Source organism: Arvicola amphibius, chromosome 7 (genome assembly GCF_903992535.2).
Source record: "Arvicola amphibius chromosome 7, mArvAmp1.2, whole genome shotgun sequence".
NCBI classification, from domain to species: Eukaryota; Metazoa; Chordata; class Mammalia; order Rodentia; family Cricetidae; genus Arvicola; species Arvicola amphibius.
Window position 1 is genome coordinate 77,108,779 of NC_052053.1, and position 18,327 is coordinate 77,127,105.

General features: G+C 48.5%; 1 protein-coding gene across 2 annotated transcripts; it reads left to right on the forward strand.

The window, feature by feature from the left end:
• The first annotated feature begins 1,245 nt into the window (after positions 1-1,245).
• Serpina12 (serpin family A member 12) lies at positions 1,246-16,207 on the forward strand. 2 transcript variants are annotated; one of them, XM_038337789.1, is made up of 5 exons: positions 1,246-1,389; positions 6,980-7,630; positions 10,228-10,498; positions 14,516-14,663; positions 15,998-16,207. In XM_038337789.1, exons 2-5 carry the CDS (start codon positions 6,997-6,999, stop codon positions 16,187-16,189), a joined length of 1,245 nt encoding a protein of 414 aa, XP_038193717.1. In that variant the 5' UTR covers positions 1,246-1,389; positions 6,980-6,996; the 3' UTR covers positions 16,190-16,207. The 2 variants fall into 2 exon arrangements, with proteins under 2 accessions (XP_038193717.1, XP_038193719.1); XM_038337791.1 differs by having other exon boundaries at positions 1,249-1,326.
• The last annotated feature ends 2,120 nt before the right edge of the window (positions 16,208-18,327 follow it).

Consider the following 18,327-nt stretch of genomic DNA (forward strand, 5'->3'; position numbering starts at 1 on the left):
TTTCTGGGGGAAGCGTGGCTTGGGCATCATTCTGGTGCTGAGGGAGCAGAGTCCCACATTTCCTGGTACCCACAGCCTCAATGACAAGAGTCACAACCCCACCAGTTCACAGCTGAACACTTCCCTGGATTGCCACCTGCTCAGTGTAACCTTGGAGACGAGAGTCACATCTTTCAGGGTCACAGTAGTTGAATCATAGTTTTGTGGGAAAGGAAAACCTGGATGATTCTGATCACTGTGGCAGGCATCTCATTAGCAGAACTAGAAATTAACCCTTGGGACCATTGCTCTTCCAAACCAGGACCGTTTGTTTGGAAAGTGCCGACATCTTCCGCATGACTTGGTGGAAGTGAGGAAAACAGAAGAATTTTGTTTTACTTTAAGTGTTTAGAATTTAATTCCCAAGGAACATATGATCTGGAAAATGCAGAAAAGCAAACGAGGGAAGAAAACCCAGGCATAATCTCAACAAATATGTAACAGAAACATCTGGAGTCATGTTCTCTAGTCACTCCAGACTTGGGCACATGTGTTTATCTTAGGTGTCTCATGGCTGTGGCAGGATACCTAACAAAAGCAACATTAGGTAGGAAGTGCTTCTTTTGCCTTACAATTTTAGGGTACAGTCCATGATGGTGAAGTCATGGCAGCAGGAGGTGGCTGTGCACACAGAAGCAGAAAGAACAACAGTGCTTTAGCTCGATTTTCATTTTTACCCAATCTAGGACCCCAGTTCACCAAAGGCTACTGTCCACGTACAGGGTGCATCTTCTCACCTGAGTTAATCTAATACAAACACCCTACACAGATTTATCTTCATGGTGATTCTAAGTTCCATCAAGTTGACAGTCAAGATCAACTGAGGTGTTTGATTCCTGTTACCCCAATAGGGATAATGGATGTGATTATCTGTTCATCTATCCTCTGACCATGCCTCCAAAGGATCAGAGTTGACTACTAACATGAAACATAGCAAAATAAAAAAGTAAAGGCCAAAGATGACCCCCTAACCACACAGCTCTCAACCTTTACAGTGATTTGGGGATTGACTTCTTCAATGTCAATAGCAAAAGCAGATCCACCTGTTGACTCTCCCAATCTCCAGTGATTGAGAAACTGAAAGGTTGCAAAAGATATGAGTGGTCGGCGCTAAGGTAGCTCCCGCCCAGTGGGCGTGGTCTGCAATATCACGCTGTGGCTAGGCTCAGGAGATGAGGAGGATCCTTCAGAGTAAGTGGTGTGACCACTGCTCCTGGAAGCCCATTGACTGACCCTCGGCCAGCTGCTTCAACTGGTGACACTCTGCCTCTTCAGGGGGCCCTGGAGGTATAAACAATAAAGCAAATCAGGCAGGTCCCTTTGGCCCTGTGGATGACGCTTGGATGCACTGTGAGTATGCAACTCCTGGAAAGATTGGAAAGATAGTCTATTCCTCATCAGGCTCCAGGGGTGAGAGGCTGAGGGGAATTGTCCTCTCTAGCCCGTGTGTATTAGAAGAAAGTTCTAGAGGATTTCTAGTGTGTGTGAGAGCAGTCCTGGAGGAGTGCTGGACAGGTACAGTGGAAACACCGTTCATTTCCATGATTATCTACTTCTGTGAATTTTCTAGAAGAGAACGGTGTGTGAGTGTGGGGTGAGATCTTCAGAGGCAAGGCAGCCCTCCTACCCAGAGCCCTCCTTATACTGATTGGCTCCGGTTAGTCTTGGTGGCTCTGTTTGACCTGAGCTAAGGAGCTAAGGCAACTGAGTGAGACAGGCAACTTCCATCAATCTCCAAGTTCTTGGAGAAAATGAAACACTCCTCCTTGCTTACTTACCTCTCTCTCTCTCTCTCTCTCTCTCTCTCTCTCTCTCTCTCTCTCTCTCTCTCTCTCACACACACACACACACACACACACAGTCTTTATATGTAGCCCAGGCTAGCCTAGAGCTGTCCACCCCCTGCCTTGGCCTCCTGAGTGTTGGAATTACAACTGGATATTATTACATTCAGCACTCAACAACAACTGTGTTTTAAAAGAGTGAAAACAAATTCTACAGGACAAATTAATAAGTGGCGTCATTCCAGGCTCTGTTCTCCAGAAAGGACTAAGCACATTGCAGTGGGCATGAGAGTTCTCTTGTGGGGTTTCTCTCTGGCAGTTGGAAAAAAAAAGTCTTTCCATTTAAACTCTAAATTTGCTTTGAAAAACAATCATTTCATTATTAATGCCTACAGGCAATTTTATCTTAAAACAGTATCAGTGGGCCCTAGAGTGTGTCCAGGACGTCTTACTGGGCCTCTCTGGGGGACTTTGGTACATCTTTGGGAAGGATCCTTTGAGTCTCTCAGCTCTGGGGAGAGCACTGGACAGACCCAAGTGCTGCAGACTAAAATCTCCAGGAAGGATTCGAGGACACCTGGGGCCTCAAAGGATCCTCTGGGCATGGAAAGGAGGTGCTTGGTATAGGCAGCCAAATGTGATGTCTCCACAGAGCAGGGAACTCTGCGGTTGCTTAAAGCTCAAGATATCGTGGGTGAGAACTTGCCAGAAGGAGCCACATGAGCTGGTATCTCTGATTGGAGAAGGACTAGCAGGCCAGCTAGCTTCCTCAAGGAATGGGATGGCACAGTGTCAGGGGAGAGGTGAGTCGGTGTGAGACTCTCTTCCAAAGTGAGTGGTTCCAAAACCCTGCCCTGAGTAGCCCATGTGTTCTGGTCCTGACCGGTTTCTCCAGCCATCCCCTCTTAACTAGGAGAGCCATTTGCAAACCCATTAGTACCACAGTTGGCTCGACACCCGCAGATCTGACCAACCATGAACAACAAATGTTCTCAGACAGTATTTACTCCAGCAGTGAATACACAAACTTCCTCTTCTCTCGTTGCATTGCTGAAACCAGCCAGTGTGACAAGGATGCCCAGAGAGCAGGCACTGTGTAGGAACTGTCGGCAATGTGAGATGACATGAAGCCTGCAGGAGGATGTGGGGAGGTCGCAGGTAGCGCCATATCATTTTATACACAGAAACTGAGACCACCAGGATACCAAACGGGGGGGGGGGTTATATATTCATTTATACACAAACATGTGTAAACACACACACTTGATAAAGTCTTCCAATGTCGCCCAGGCTGGCCTCACACTTGGAATTCCTTGCCTCCCAGCTTTCCAAGTGTTAGGATTAAAGGTGTATATCATCCGGGAAAAATTAATATGTCTGCCATTGCATTTCCTCATGACTTTGTGGGAGGAGGTAGGAACGGTGCCCATGGCCGAGCCTGAGTACCGACCACCAAGTATGGGATACATGCAGGTTTGAAGCCAGTGGTGTAACTTTCCCCAGTGGTTTTTCCTCTATGGCTGGGGACCAGTGGGAAGTAAATTTATTCATAGGAAGAAAAACTTGTTTTCCCAAATAATGTGGAATGTGAATGATTAGCAAATCAAAATTATAGTTGGCTTTTCCTGTCTCTTGTGTGTCCCACGGGCTTCAGTGTCTGCCTTCTTTTTCTTGCTTTTATTCCTATATTTGTGATTTATTTTGAGCAACAAGCACACATTCATATAAACACAGACACAGAGAGAACCTCACACACATTCCAGCCTACAACCCAACAAATTGTTACTCAAGAGAGCTGGCCAATCAATATATTGGGAAATAACCAGTTGCCCTACTATTTTAATTGCCAGAATAAAAAGTAGCCTACTTAGGCATCTCACCCATCTGACCAATTTGGGTCAGTTTAGAGCCTGTGGATAGAGATGGCAAACTTGGGACTAGTGTGGGCTGCTTTGGAGAAAAAGGTCAAAGGTAAGGCTGGGCAGGGAAAGGCAGGAGGCCTAAGGGGATCATAGTGGCAGTGTCACAGGCTTGTAGAGGTGGGAGGTGTGGTCAGTGTGTGGTTGTGTCCTGAGGGGTGGGGCAGCTGTTGGGCAATAGCATTGAGTGGGGAAGAGACCAAACTATGGCCCCTACACCAGCACTATTTAGCACAGGAGGACGCTGATGTCTCAAGGGCTAACAGGATTCATGGGTAGGGGAGGGAGGCCTCTCATCCAGGTGTGTGATTCCCTTGCCTGTCATCACTGCTGGAACCTGGCAGCATAGAGAGCCTTTCGGGGCTTGGCCCAGAGCTCGACAGAGCGCCTGGCTGAGAGCAGGAACTGCGGGGAGTTGCTTCTGGGGCAGAGCAAGTAGCCAGCAGCTGCCTTCTTGGGCTGGCTCTCTGGCCTGCCTGCTCTGACTCGCACCCAGCTCCTGCCAGCTCGCCCGTGGCCCTGACTCCCAAGTTGGTTGGCAGAATCTCTCTTGAGAACTTTCTGTCGGCTGTGTGAGTGACATGTCTTGACTTTTCTACTTCTCAGCACTGGGAAATGACACAGGGTGGCTGTCTGCTTTGAGGAACACAAGCCTCAAGTTTAATCCTGAGTGCCCGTGTCAACAGCCCAGCCCATGACATGAATGCTGAGCTCAGTCCTAGTTCCTTTTTCTGTTTTGTTTTCTTTTTGTCTGTGTAGGCCTGGCTGCCCTGGAACTCGCTCTATAGACTAGACTAGCCTTGAACTCCGAGATCAGTCTATCTTGGTCTCCAGAGTGCTAGGGCTAAAGATGTGTGCAACCACCACCCGGATGAGTCCTATTTTCTTTCATTTCAATTCAAATTTCTGAACCTCTTTAAGGACTCTATAATTTCCCTACCATAATCTATTTATACCCAGCCCCTCATTAATACAAATTAATTTTAATCATTGCCAAATGGAATTCTTGTGAGATTAAGGTGTTTGAAGAAACTTGGTCTCGTAGAAAACAGAACATACCAAAATATAGCAGCAAACAGCTCTGAGATTCACTCTCAGTGGACAACTGGGTTCTCAGGTCAGTACAGATGCCCTCTCTGTACTTGCCCTGATTGATTTGGCACTGTCTCCTAAGCCACTCACAGTAGGGGAGTTGAGATTGCTTCCATCAGATTCTCCGTTAGGGTTCAGACAAAAACCTGGTCCCTGGGGTGCAGGTAGTCTTCCAGAGAGGGGTAGGCAACTAAGATAAGAATGAGTACTTGGATAACCAACCAGTTATGTTTCTTGTTGTTATGATGCTTCTGGTTGCTATGATGCTTCTTGTTGCTATGAGAAAATACTGGCTGGAAGGTTGATTTTGGTTCACAGTTTCAATCCGTCATGGAGGAAAAAGCATAGGGGAATTCATGGTCACGGGAGCCCAAGGAGAAGGTTGCTCAGATCTTGTGAGATAAGAAAGCAGAGAACAGCTGGGCATGGTGGCTCATGCCTTTAATCTTAGCACTGGGTAGGCAGAGGCAGGTGGATCTCTGAGTTCAAGGCCAGCTTGGTCTACAGTTTGAGTTCTAGGACAGTCAGGACTACACAGAGAAACCCTGTTTCAAAAAAGAAAGAAGAGAGGGGGGGGCGGAAGAAGGAAGAGAAAGAAAAAATAAAGAAAGGGAGGGAGGGAGGGAGAAAGGAAGGAAAAGCAGAGAGTAATAGGGCAGAGATGGGTTGGAAGGCCCATCCACTCACCCACTAGTGGTAACATCAAGTTCAAGGTTACAAAATCTCCCCAAACAGAGCCTCCCCAAACAGGGCCACCAGCTGAGGATGATACTCAAATTATCAGCCCAAGGAGAACATTCCAGATTCAAAACATCAGGCAGTGCTTTCTTGAATTTTCCAATACTGTGCCACAAACTCTCCCAAACCTCTCTACCATGCTGAAGGTTACACCCACAGTGCCTTCTCTACAGGAAGACCCGGGGTCTGGGGAACTCTGGGTACATGTGCTATGCCAACATCTGTCACCTGAAAGACCACACCTGGTGCCAGGTCCTAGGACCTAGTTGCAGCAGATCCTGATGATGGCCAGTGCCACTATGAAGGTCACATCTCCTCTTTCTCACCAGAAAGATCTCTGCTGGAAGGAACCAACTCTTACTCATGAACCAGTTGTAGCAAAAGGATGAAGGGTTGTGCTGGTATTTTCTCTATCCACACTCTAGCGTACTGTCACTGTGGAGAGTAGAGTGTCCTCAAGGATGCTGAGACATTGCTATCTTAAGATAAAGGAGGGGCTGGGAAGATGGCTCTGTGGGTAAATCACTTGCCATACAAGCATGAAGACCCACATAAAGAAGGAACAGTAACAAGTATCTTTGATCTTAGTGCTCCTATGGCAAAATGCCGGTCAGAGATAGGAGAATCCCCAGAAGCTCTTGGGCCAGCCAGTTTAGCCTGGGTAGCAGTGAGCAACAAGAAATCTCGGTGGAGAGCAAGGACTGACACCCAAGGTTGTCACATATCTACCATGGGATACATGTGCCTACACTCAGACACATGAATTTTCTCTCTTACTCTCCTCTCTCTCTCTCTCTCTCTCTCTCTCTCACACACACACACACACACACACACACACACACACACACACACACACACACTCACACACACATACACAAACACACACACCTGTCTTCATTGTCATGTGCATCACATGTACACATTCACACACACAAAGATAAGAGAGAAGGGCTGAAAAGCAAGAGTGGCGGGCTAGCAAGATGGCTTAGCCTATCTATAAAAGCACTGCTTACCAAGCCTGATGACTTAGCTTTTGAGTTCAAAGATCACATGATGGAAAGAGGGAGCCAGCTCCTGCAAACTGTCCTCTGATAGTCAAATATGTGTTGTGCCATGTGTGTAGCTGCGTGTGTACATGTGTGCGTGTGCTCAGAACAATAAGTAAATAAATACGAAAAAATTAATTGAGAATGGTGATCTATACTCAGGCCTCTCACTTAGGACATGGGGACAATAATTTCTAGTCCCTGGGAAGATGACAAAGATTAGGTATCAAGACTCTCAAAGCACTCACAACGGTGTTCAGCACTCCGCAGCCACTGTCTTCTCCCACTAGTCTTCCTAGTGGCTAAGACAGGAGCCATGGGGTTGTGTTCTCATGTTAACCTCAGCCCTATTGCCCAACAGGATAATCTCCAAGGACAATGAACCTCATGCTGGGCCTGGGCCTGTTTCTGGCAGGCCTTCTTGATGTGAAAGGGCTCCTGCAGGACAGAGATGCTCTAGATACCTATGGGTCTCCAATCAGGGTCCAAGAGTGGAGGGGCAAGAAAGATGCCCGAAAACTTGGTAAGCACAACATGGAATTTGGCTTCCAGCTACTCCAGAAACTGGCTGCCAAAAGCCCTCAAGAGAACATCTTCTTCTCTCCCTTGAGCATGTCTACTGCCTTCTCCATGCTGACTCTAGGGGCCCAGAATTCCACACTGGAGGAAATCAAGGAGGGCTTCCACTTGCAGGAGATGGCGGAAAAGGACATGCACTTGGGTTTCCACTACCTCCTCCACAAGCTCAACAGAGAGACGCAGGACGTAAAGATAAACCTGGGCAATGCCCTGTTTATGGACCGGAAGCTGAAGCCTCAGAAGAGGTTCCTGAGACTGGCTAATACCGTGTACGACGCGGACATGGTGCTCACTAGCTTCCAGGACTTGGACTCTACTCAGAGGGAAATCAACAGCTATATCAGTAGGAAAACCCACAACATCATCAACAACCTGGTCAAAAGCATAGACCCAGGCACAGTGATGCTTCTTGCAAACTATATTTACTTTCGAGGTAAGGCCGTGTCGATGCTAGGGGTGTGTGGAGGGACTCTGGTTAGAAGCTTGATCCCATCCTTTGCTCGCTCTGTGAGTCTGCATCCTGGCGTCAGTAACAAGCCAGGACTCTGCCTGCTCTAGCCCTAAAGTGAGCTCCAACTCCAAGATACATAACCCGTGTGTGTGTGTGTGTGTGTGTGTGTGTGTGTGTGTGTGTGTGGTGTATGTCTTCATTGTGACTGGTTGCCCTCACATGTTTTGACTTAGAAGTTGGAGTCTCTGCTTTTTAGATGACAGAAAAAAGTGAAAATTGGACACAGACAGACAGACACATAAAGAGACAGAGACAGAGAGAAAGAGAGAGAGAGAGAGAGAGAGAGAGAGAGAGAGAGAGAGAGAGGGAGAGAGAGAGAGAGAGAGAGAGAGAGAGATTATTTACTCCAAGTTCCAAAACTAGTCATTCAGAACTGGAACCCACTTCTCTAGGGCCTAGAGCTATGCATTCTGCTCCACAATGAGAAGTCACTGCGGGGACAGAGTGATGGCCGTGGCGGTGATGATGGCAGTGGTGGTGATGGCAGTGGTGGTGACAATGGCAGTGGTGATGGCAGTGGTGATGATGGCAGTGGTGGTGGTGATGGCAGTGGTGGTGACAATGGCAGTGGTGATGGCAGTGGTGGTGATGGCAGTGGTGGTGATGATGGCAGTGGTGGTGACAATGGCAGTGGTGGTGATGATGGCAGTGGTGGTGACAATGGCAGTGGTGATGGCAGTGGTGGCAGTGGCCATTTTGTTTGATACCCTCATCCCATTATCAGTCTTCAGAGACTCCCTAAGTGTAAGGGAAAGGCTGAAAAGAGAAGAGGGAAGAGTGCTTTCCAATATCTGAACTCACATAACACACACCCACACCCCCCCACACACACACACATACACACACACATGGGGTTTACAAAGTAGAGAAATAAAGAAAAAAGAAAAGAAAATCAGAGGCTAAAACTCCTCAGCCCAGGCAAGGCCATCACTTGACTCGGCAACTTGGTCCCAGATATGGCCCTCACATTCCACTGGAGAGCAATGTCTCTCCAGAGGGAAAGAGAAGTGTCCATGGCCACCTGAAGCCAGTCTTCCCAAACCAGACAGGGCTAAGGAGAATTTGGGATAGCTCCAGGTCACTGTTAGGGGCAGCAGTGGAACAGCAGCTCAGCTGGGATGAGTGTCCACCCAAAACTCAATGTCACAGCAGCTCAGCTGCCTCCTCCTTCCAAGTCCCCAGCGGCCCTTTGCCCTGCCTGTCAATATCTTTGCTCTGCAAGCTAAGGACTCAAGTCCAGGGAGATCAAGACACCTGATCAAGGTCATCCTTCCAGAGATGTGAAGCCTGGATCAGGACCCAGGGAACTGACCCTCAAAGCTCTGAGAAGAGCAGTTTTGAAATGATACAGCCGTGAGTTTATATGCAATGCGTGGCACGCTCTAGATAAAGTAGAGGGATGCTGAGGAGATGACTTCAGTGCAGAAATGCCCAGTTTTTCAAGTATAAGGAAGGACCTGAGTTCAGTTCCCAGCATATATATTAAAATCCAGGCCAGGCATTGGTAGTGCACACCTTTAATCCCAGCACTTGGGAGGCAGAGGCAGGCGGATCTCTATGAGTTCAAGGCCAGCCTGGTCTACAAGAGCTAGTTACAACACAGGACAGGCTCCAAAGCTACAGAAAAACCCTGTTTTGAAAAACCAATAAATAAATAAATAATAAAAAATCCAGGCAAGTTGGTACATATCTATAACCTTAGCCCCTGGAGTAGGGAGAAGGAGACAAGAGCTCTCTGGCCAGTCTAGCCAATCAGTTAACTTCTGGCTCAGTGAGTTTTGACTGAAAAATAATTTGAAGGACAACAGAGGAGAATGCACAGCTTTAACCTCAAACCTCTACACACACACACACACACACACACACACACACACACACACACATACACACACACGCGGGCACACACACATACACACACATGCACACACACTCACACACATACACGTGTACACATGCACACGCACACGTGCATGCACACACACTCATATCCATGCACACACGCATGCACATGCACATGCACACACGCACATGCACATGTACGTGCGCGCACACACACACAAACAGACAGATGCAGTGGAAGAGTGCAGGCAGAGATCTGCAGCAGAGCCCCACAGCACACTGGCTCGTGGCTTTCTCACCACACCCCCAGAAGACTGGCTTCAGAACACTGACTTAAGCATTTTCACTTTCAGGAAATCAAATAACCCCAGAACTGCCATCCAGGCTCTGTTGAGATACAAGCTATGGCTGTCTCAGCCTCAGGGGTGCCTGGATTTAGAGTAATGTGCTGTGCCCCTCACAGCTCTGTAACTTTAGCCCATGCTCTTTCAGTTGGGTCCCTTGGCCTGTGTCTATCCTACAGAGGTCTTCCAGGCTTGCAGAAGGACTTCAGAAACCCCTCCCTGACATCCCATCACTTCCCTCTGAGCGCATGTGGATGGTGGCCAGGGATCAGTTGGGTCTGGTCCCCTCCTTTTCTTCTGTATACTTGTGCCATTTTGCCTGTCCTCGATTCTAAGCCAGGTGGCAGTATGAATTCGATCCAAAAGAAACCAAAAAGGAAGAGTTCTTCATAGACAAAGACAAGGCTGTGAAGGTACCCATGATGTTCCGAAGGGGCTTGTATGACGTAGCCTATGACAGCCAGCTCTCCAGCACCATCGTGGAAATGCCCTACCGAGGAAACATCACAGCCACCTTCGTCCTTCCCGACAGTGGCAAAATGAAGATACTAGAGAAGAGCTTGCAGGCAGACATTTTTGCCAAATGGAAAAGCCTGCTCGCGAAAAGGTAAAGTCTGAGTCTGGTCCACAGAGACTCTTGCTTCTTCCTCTCTTCTCTCCCACTCTCTTCGTTTCTTCTTTCCTTAGTGCACGGCCAGGCCCTCATTGGGGCTCTCTTAATATGTGCAGGAGGCTGGGACTAAATCCAAGAGTTGGTGAGACACTGGCTCTTCGAGGTTGATGCACTGAAGTTGTGGGAGTGTAGGAAAGAGTCTTGCTGGAGGGCGGCAGTCAGGGAGCATTTCACAGAGGGCGTGGTGTTTAAAGTTCAGCTGCAAGGCTGAACTAAGGAAGGGGAGTGATGGACACATGGGATGACAAGGGGACCCTCTCAGCAAAGATGCATCTATGTCGCAGCCCCTTTGGGGCCTGGAGTAGCCACCACCAGTAATGTCTGCCTCTTCTATCAGAGACTCCCATCTCTTTTCAGGGTGGTGGACTTGTCCACATCTGCTAAAGGGAACATTTTATTTCATCAGGACACACACAATGGGCCAGTGTCCCCACTTTCCAAGCACATTTGAACTGGCAGGTAGTCATGAAGTTATTTTTGAAGTACAGACAGGGAGTCAAGCCTAGAAATCTTCATCTTCCTTTATTGGGCAATGGAGGAGGAGGATAAAGAGGAGACAGAGGAGAAGGTAGAGGAGGAGGAGGTAGAAGAGGAGGAGACTGGCTGATCATTGAAGCTCCTCCCTACCATGGAAGGTCTAGGAGAGGCTGAAGGGTTACACCCTTTTCTAAGAGTAAGGATCACTTCAACACATGCATGCCTAACCCCTCTCACCAACACTCCTGATTTCAAGGAGTGTTGAACATATTTGGAATTCAGGCACCAGAGTCCTCCAGCCTGGCTTGCGCACTGAGTTATTCTTCATATAGTTTGAAGCCTGCTGCCCAGAGTTCCAGAGCAAAAACTTAGGTTTTCCTCTTTGAGAGCCACAAGTTTCTGGGATTTTAAAATATCTACCTTCCCATCAGTTAGCGCCAAGGGTCCACTACCTTCCTATCAGCACCGAGGGTCCACTACCCTCCCATCAGTTAGCGCCAAAAGTCCACTACCTTCCCATCTGTTAGCATCAAGGGTCCACTACTCTCCCATCAGTTAGCGTCAATGGTCCACTACCTTTCCATCAATTAGCATCAAGGGTCCACTACCTTCCCATCAGTTAGTGTCAAGAGTCCACTACCTACCCATAAGTCAGCATCAAGGGTCCTCTATCTTCCCATCAGTTAGGGTCAAGAGTCTGCCACCTTCCCATCAGTTAGTGTCAAGGGTCCTCTACCTTCCTATCCATTAGCTTCATGGTCTGTGCATGCCCTCAGTTCCCTGCCTCACTTTATGAATGGATTGGAGGCCATCCATTTTCATCAACCTGAGGTTCAATGTTTTTTTTCAAGTTTAAAATTCGTATTCATAAATTCTATATAAAAAGTGAATGATATTGGAGATGGTTATTTTTTAAGTTTGATCCAAAATATTGCTTCTCCATGTTTTAATTTTAAAGTTTCATTTAAAATTTTTAAATTAATTTTTGAATGCAATAAAATGGGTTTCATGATGATATTTTCATATATATCTATATATACACATACATACAAATCTTTGTGTATATATACATATATACATACATCTGTGTGTATATACATATGTGTGCACTGGTCCCCTCCTTCTCTCTCCAAATAGTACCCTTTCTGGTATCCTGTCACACACACACACACACACACACACACACACACATTAAGAGTGTGCATATGTGTGCAAGTCTAGATTCTGTGTTTGAGAGAAAACTTGCTATTTTGTTTTCCCTTCCCCTGTTATTCTCTCTTAGTCCCTCTTCTGTTCTCTTGAACTCAGTCCATCTTGGTTTTCTTCTTCCATGTCACAAATATATGCATACACATACATGTATATACATGATAATATTTAAGTCTAAATTCCACATGAAAGAGCAAACATTTATATTTAAATTTTTTCCTTCTTTTTCTTTTTCAATTCATTGCAGCAGGGTCTCATGTAACCCAGGCTAGCCCTGTCTCTGCTTTCTGAGTGCTGGGATGACAGGCATGCATCACATACTTGGTTTAGACGGGTTTAGATACGTGTCTTTCTGAGACTGGCTTCTTTCACTTAGCGTGACCTCCAGCCGCAACCATTTTCCTGCAAATGTGATGCTTTCATTCTCACAAAAGGATGATATTACACTTCCTGCCATTCAGTCAACCTCATGAGGGCTAGATTGACTGACAGCACACAGTCTTGGCTTCTCCACAGCAAACAAGAGGCATACGTCATCTATCCCCTCGCCCACGTGCTGGTCGCTGGTGGGCCTATCCCTTGTGCTGTCCTGAGAGAAACCCCTGATGTTATTAACCCTTCCAGGGGCTCTGCTCACTACTCAAGGCCCTTGGTTCCCTCTACCATGAGTGCCCTGAAGCACTCACCTCTATTCCCTGCTTCCTACCCCTCCTTAGACTCACTTGACCAAGCATTTGCAGTCTCCTCTTCTCAGGGACCAGGTGACTGGGGGGAGGGGGGCATGTTGCAGAGTTAGCACCTGGGTGCTTCTTTCCCACTAGCCAGCCATACCCTCTCCTCCCAGGGCACCCCCTCCCCTGTGACACAGCTCTGCTGGCCACTCTCCTTTGCTGACTCCCTTCCCCCCATCCCTACCTTAGAGCACAGTGCCACAGGGCTCAGTCTTCATGCTCTTTGCTATCTAGATTTACCTCTGCCCACTGCCACAGGCCCATTAATACTTTCTCAACCACAACAAGATTCTTATCCTCAGCCCCAATTCCCTTCCCCACAATTGCCAGAGCCCTTTCCCTTTTGACTCACCCTGAATGTCCCTGGACATCTACTGGGATCTTAATCTCCATGTGCTCAGAAGGGCTCCCTACATCTGCTCAGGCCAACCTGTCTCTGAAGCAGCTCCCCACTCCATTAAGTCCAGCTTGACCCATTGGTTAATGCTTGATCAGTTTTTCCCAACTCCTCTGCAGGCCTTAGGAAGCTCCATTGGCCTCACATTGGAGCCCTTTGGGACTCCTTTTCTCCATCTCTGAGGCTCTGGTCTGTTATCTGGCAACCATGCCTGTCCCCAGCATCAAACGCCAAGAGTGTATCCCAAGCAGAACAGCAGAGTCATCCTTTCAAACCTTAAGGCTACTCTGCTCAAATTCTGCCACGGCTCCCTACTGATTCAGGGAGAAAATCCAGCTGGCCCAACTCCATTCAGGGTTGGCCCAAACCTTTTATTTGAATCCCACAGTTGATCTGTTTTCTTTTTCCTTCATATTTACTGCTTCTTTGAACACTACCAGTACTTGTGAATGCCCACACTGTGCTTTCCTTAGTGTTGATTCCATTCTCCATCTTCCCAGCTGGCACACAGGGCAAGGGCAAGGGCTTTTCCTGTCCTGTTCATCACGTATATAGTAGGTGCTTAAAAACTTATTTGTTGAACAAATAAGTAATCAGAAAGGCAGATTTGGGAATTATCAGTATCTGGTTACAGACAGTGGGATTCTGTACAAGCCAGAAGTAAAGGTGGAGAAGGGGCCCAAGCCAGGTGCAGTCCTCCTCATGTGCATGGCTCAGAAGACCAAGATTCTTTTCCCCAGTTATGGGGCCTCTAGAAGCAGAGTGGACTTGAACTCAGCTCTGACTGACTCCAAGTGTTAGGCTTTGCTGTCCCTAGCCACAGGCTTGCAGGGGTCTAAACTGACTCAGGCGGCAGCACATGCAAACGCCTTACAGAGAGGTCAGGAGCTTGGGGCAGGAGCCTGGGGATGTTTCCAGAAGATGAGTGCTATGGAGCAGGCTGGGCAGGAAGCAGGGCATAGTCAGTAAGTGTGAGATGTCCAGTCCCAGAGTGGAGCCTTTCTCATTCCAAGGACAGAAAGACCCGTGAGCCTCAATGCTGAGAGGGTAAAGGTCTCCTTGACCATCTTTTCCTGGAACCTACCCTGAATGATCATAGAGTCCTTCCATTCACCCTTGTCCTTCTCTACCCCACAGAGTGGTAGATTTGTGGGTACCCAAGCTCCATGTCTCTTCTACTTACAACATGAAGAAGGTTCTCTCTCGCCTGGGCATCAGCAAAATCTTTGAGGAGCATGGTGACCTCACAAGGATCTCATCTCATCGCAGCCTGAAAGTGGGAGAGGTAAGCCACCTGGCTGCACTACTGTCCCCTCCCACACAGGAGTCTTCATGCAGCCTTGACCAGAGCCACCCTCAGGGCAGACAGCCCTGTGATCCCAGGCAAACCACCCCTCAGTCTCTGATTCCAGTCTCTAAAACTAGAACAGGCAATTACGCATTCTATACTGGAAGTTGATTTAATGCTCTGCATAGTGATCAAATGCTGGGACATTTATTAGACCCATAACCAGTTTGAGGCTGACCTGACCCAGTTCTCTAAGGCTTCACATGCTTCTGAGATCGAGGAAGGTGCACCATAGAGACAGACAGGCAGTGGCCACGGTCTGCGGCAAGGTCACAATCTGCTTACCAAGACAGGAAAAGGTTACCATGTAGAAGGGGTCTTCAGACTTAACAGACACACTATAAGGGCTCTCAGTTAAATTTGAATTTCAGAGATGTAGTGCATAATTTGTTTTGTAGAATAAGAATACTGCATGGGAGCATATTCTTACTTGAACATAACCATTGTCATGAATGAAAACTTAACTAGATATTTTATATATTTAGCAACCCAGTTTGGGGCTTCAAATAGCATAAGAAAAGCAAGATTTCAGAAACAGGAAATGGGGTGCATTACTAATGTTTCTGCTGCTGTGATAAAGCACCATGGCCAAAGGCAACTAAGAGAGGAGTCTATTATGGTCTGTGGATCCAGAGGGACAGACCTTAAGAGGGGAGGCGTGATAACAGGCAGCCAGAGCAGAAGCTAGTCCACCACGCTTCATCTACATACAGGAAGTACAGGATGAGAACAGGAAGTGGGGTGAGACTCTAAACTCTCAAAATCCATCCCAAGTGGCCTACTTCCTCTAGCAAGGTTATACTTGGTGAACTTTTCCAAGCAGTGCCCTTAACTGGGGAACTGAGTGTTCAAATACATGAGCCTATGCTATCTCTCAGCCACATCTCTACTTATGGGGCGTGCCCATCTGAGGGAGGGGTGGGGCCAGTGTAGGAGGTCCAGGTCCGGGAATAGGAGGGTGCTAAGTATAGTAAAGGGAGGGGGCAAGTCATTCTAGGAGGGAGCTGTGGCAGGGGATTGTGGGAGAATCCTGCCCTCTGAGTAGGATCACACAGGCGGAGATAGGATTTCACAGCCATTTCTGCCTCCTCACTCCTTGTTGGTGAGCTCCTGAAATTCAAGGAAAGCAGCAAGCCCCATTGCATCTCCCCTTTCCCTCGCTTCCATGTAACACCATCCTGTTGACTATGCTCCCTCTCTCAGCTTCCCACCTTTGCCCACTATAGTCCCCGAGAGGCTCGACGGCTACTGACCGTCTCTTGGTTCCACAGGCTGTGCACAAGGCTGAGCTGAAGATGGACGAGAAGGGCATGGAAGGGGCTGCGGGCTCCGGAGTCCAGACCCTGCCCATGGAGACCCCACAAAGGATCAAGTTTAACTGTCCCTTCCTGGTGATGATTTATGAGAAGTCGCTGCCTTCCATGATCTTCTTGGCAAGGATTAATGATCCTACTGAAAAATAAAGGGGGATTCTCTGTTGACTTCAGACCTCACCCGTCTTCTAGGGTTGGAAACATTTCACCCGTGTGACAGGAGGAGGCCACGGGTGTATTCTAACCCAATCCTCCAGAGTCACAGTGTACACTGCTACCTGAACCAGCAGCCTCTCTGGCTCTCAGGGCTTTGAACTCTGTGTCCACCTTAGTCCCTTCCCCTAGCCATCAACGTTGCTGGACTAAACGCTAACTCCTACCCCCACCTCCGTCACCGCAGCAGACAGGGAGCATCTGTGATTTACTAAACTCCAACTCCCCAGACACATCCACTAGCTGTCAGGTAGATACTTTTTTGGAAAGTGGGGGCCACAGAGAGTAAGCAGAGTTTGAGCGAGAATCTTGGACTCTCACCTGTGAAGGAGGCGTCGCTAGGGAAGCCATGTGTCTGGGAGCCTCCCCTTACCCTTTTGAAGTGAGGATTGCACTGTTCCTTGGTAAGACGTTGAGAAAATCAGTACCAATCCATAGCAGAGTTCATTCCCTGTGTGAGTCCCAGGCTGGGAACTCTGGCATATGTACCAAATGGCCCTCCTCCCAGGGTGCCCAGGTGGGGTTGCTAGCCCAGCCAGGCCTCCGGGAGCAAGCACAGTGGAAGCGGCTCACCCCTTGTTCCGCATGAGGAGAAGATTGCCTTCGGGAGAAACTGGGAATCACCGCCAGCTTTGTTGACTGATATCTTTCAGGTGCAAGAGGAGGATTCCGGAGCTCCTTGGGGCTGTGGCAAAAAGCAGATCTGCTATTGAACCCGCGGGATCTGCTTGTGGCCACTAGGGGGCACCAAGGGCTAAGCCAATGATAGGCTGGACAGCAGAAAGAGCCTGTTCTCCTTCTGGCTATAATGGCCTGCTACTGCTGTGTTGGATGAGGGACATTTAGACTGGCGAGGTACAACCAACGAGGCAGCAATTGCCACTTCTTGACTAGCCAATTTCTGAGCACTTGCCCTTCTTGTTTTGGTCACTAAAGCCCAATGGGCAGCCAGAAAGAGAAAATCCATGGAGGAAATGAACCTCGGAGAGGTGAGGTAGCTTCGGGTGGTGCTAGCGTAAGCCTTGGAGTTTGTGGTAGGAAGCTCTCAGTTCTTCTCCATCTCTGCTCTAGTCAGAGAGAGGCCAGCAAGCACCTCTCCTCCACCCTGCACCCTGTGGCTCCTCACAGGCCAGGCCTGGGGAGAGATCTGAGGAAGACTGAAGACTGAACGGAAAGTTACAGAGTCGGCAGCTCCTCTGGGTGGGGTGGGGGTGGGGAGAAGCCAGCGGACCAGAGGCTAAGGCCCCCATGAGCACTTCACTACAAAATGACATGGAAGTTTAGCCCCTGTGACTTTGGGTGGCCTGGCTGGAGCCAAGGTCAATTCATGTCCTGGGGGAAATAATAATAGATGCCTCCAGGGACCCGGTTGATGAAGAGTCCCATGGAATTCTACAGTGAGACGCGGGGCTGCCATTTTCTGGCTCCCGTCATCTCCTCCAGCCTCTGACGTGGCCAGAGGCTTCCGGAGAAGATGATCTCTAAATATCTACCTCCACACCCTCATGGGAATGCCCTCCTCCTTCTCCTTGAGTCCCCACTCTTTCTCTAAAGCTCCTACTCACCCGACAGTGCCCAGTTCATTATCACCTCTTCCTGGACTTTTGTCCCCTTTCTCCGTTTCACCCACGCAGCCTCTCTCCCAGGAAGCTGCTCCCTTCCATGCTCAGCAGGGGCTGGTGGGTCTGAGTGTCCCCTACTTCCGTGTGAGCTGCAGTCAATCAGTGCTACCTAAGGTGTCTCAGAGCTGCACACTGTGGGCCGGTGGCTGGGGCACATAGGCCTGGCTCCTGGCCACACAGCGTTACTGTCCAGTCTTGGAAAATAGACACGCTCATATCTATATGTTATCACTCAATTCTCAGTTCGTGTGGGCAGTCCCACTAGCCATAAGAAAGGCTGACGCATGGTGGGAGAGTCTGATCCTATTTGGGAACCCCAGAAAGGCTTCCCCAAGAATAGGACATTTGGAGACCACCACAGCAATAGCTACTAATTCCCGTTATGGGGCTGGTATGTAGCTCAGTGGGCTAGTGCTTGCCCAACAAGTGGGAGGCCCCGGGTACTCCAATACC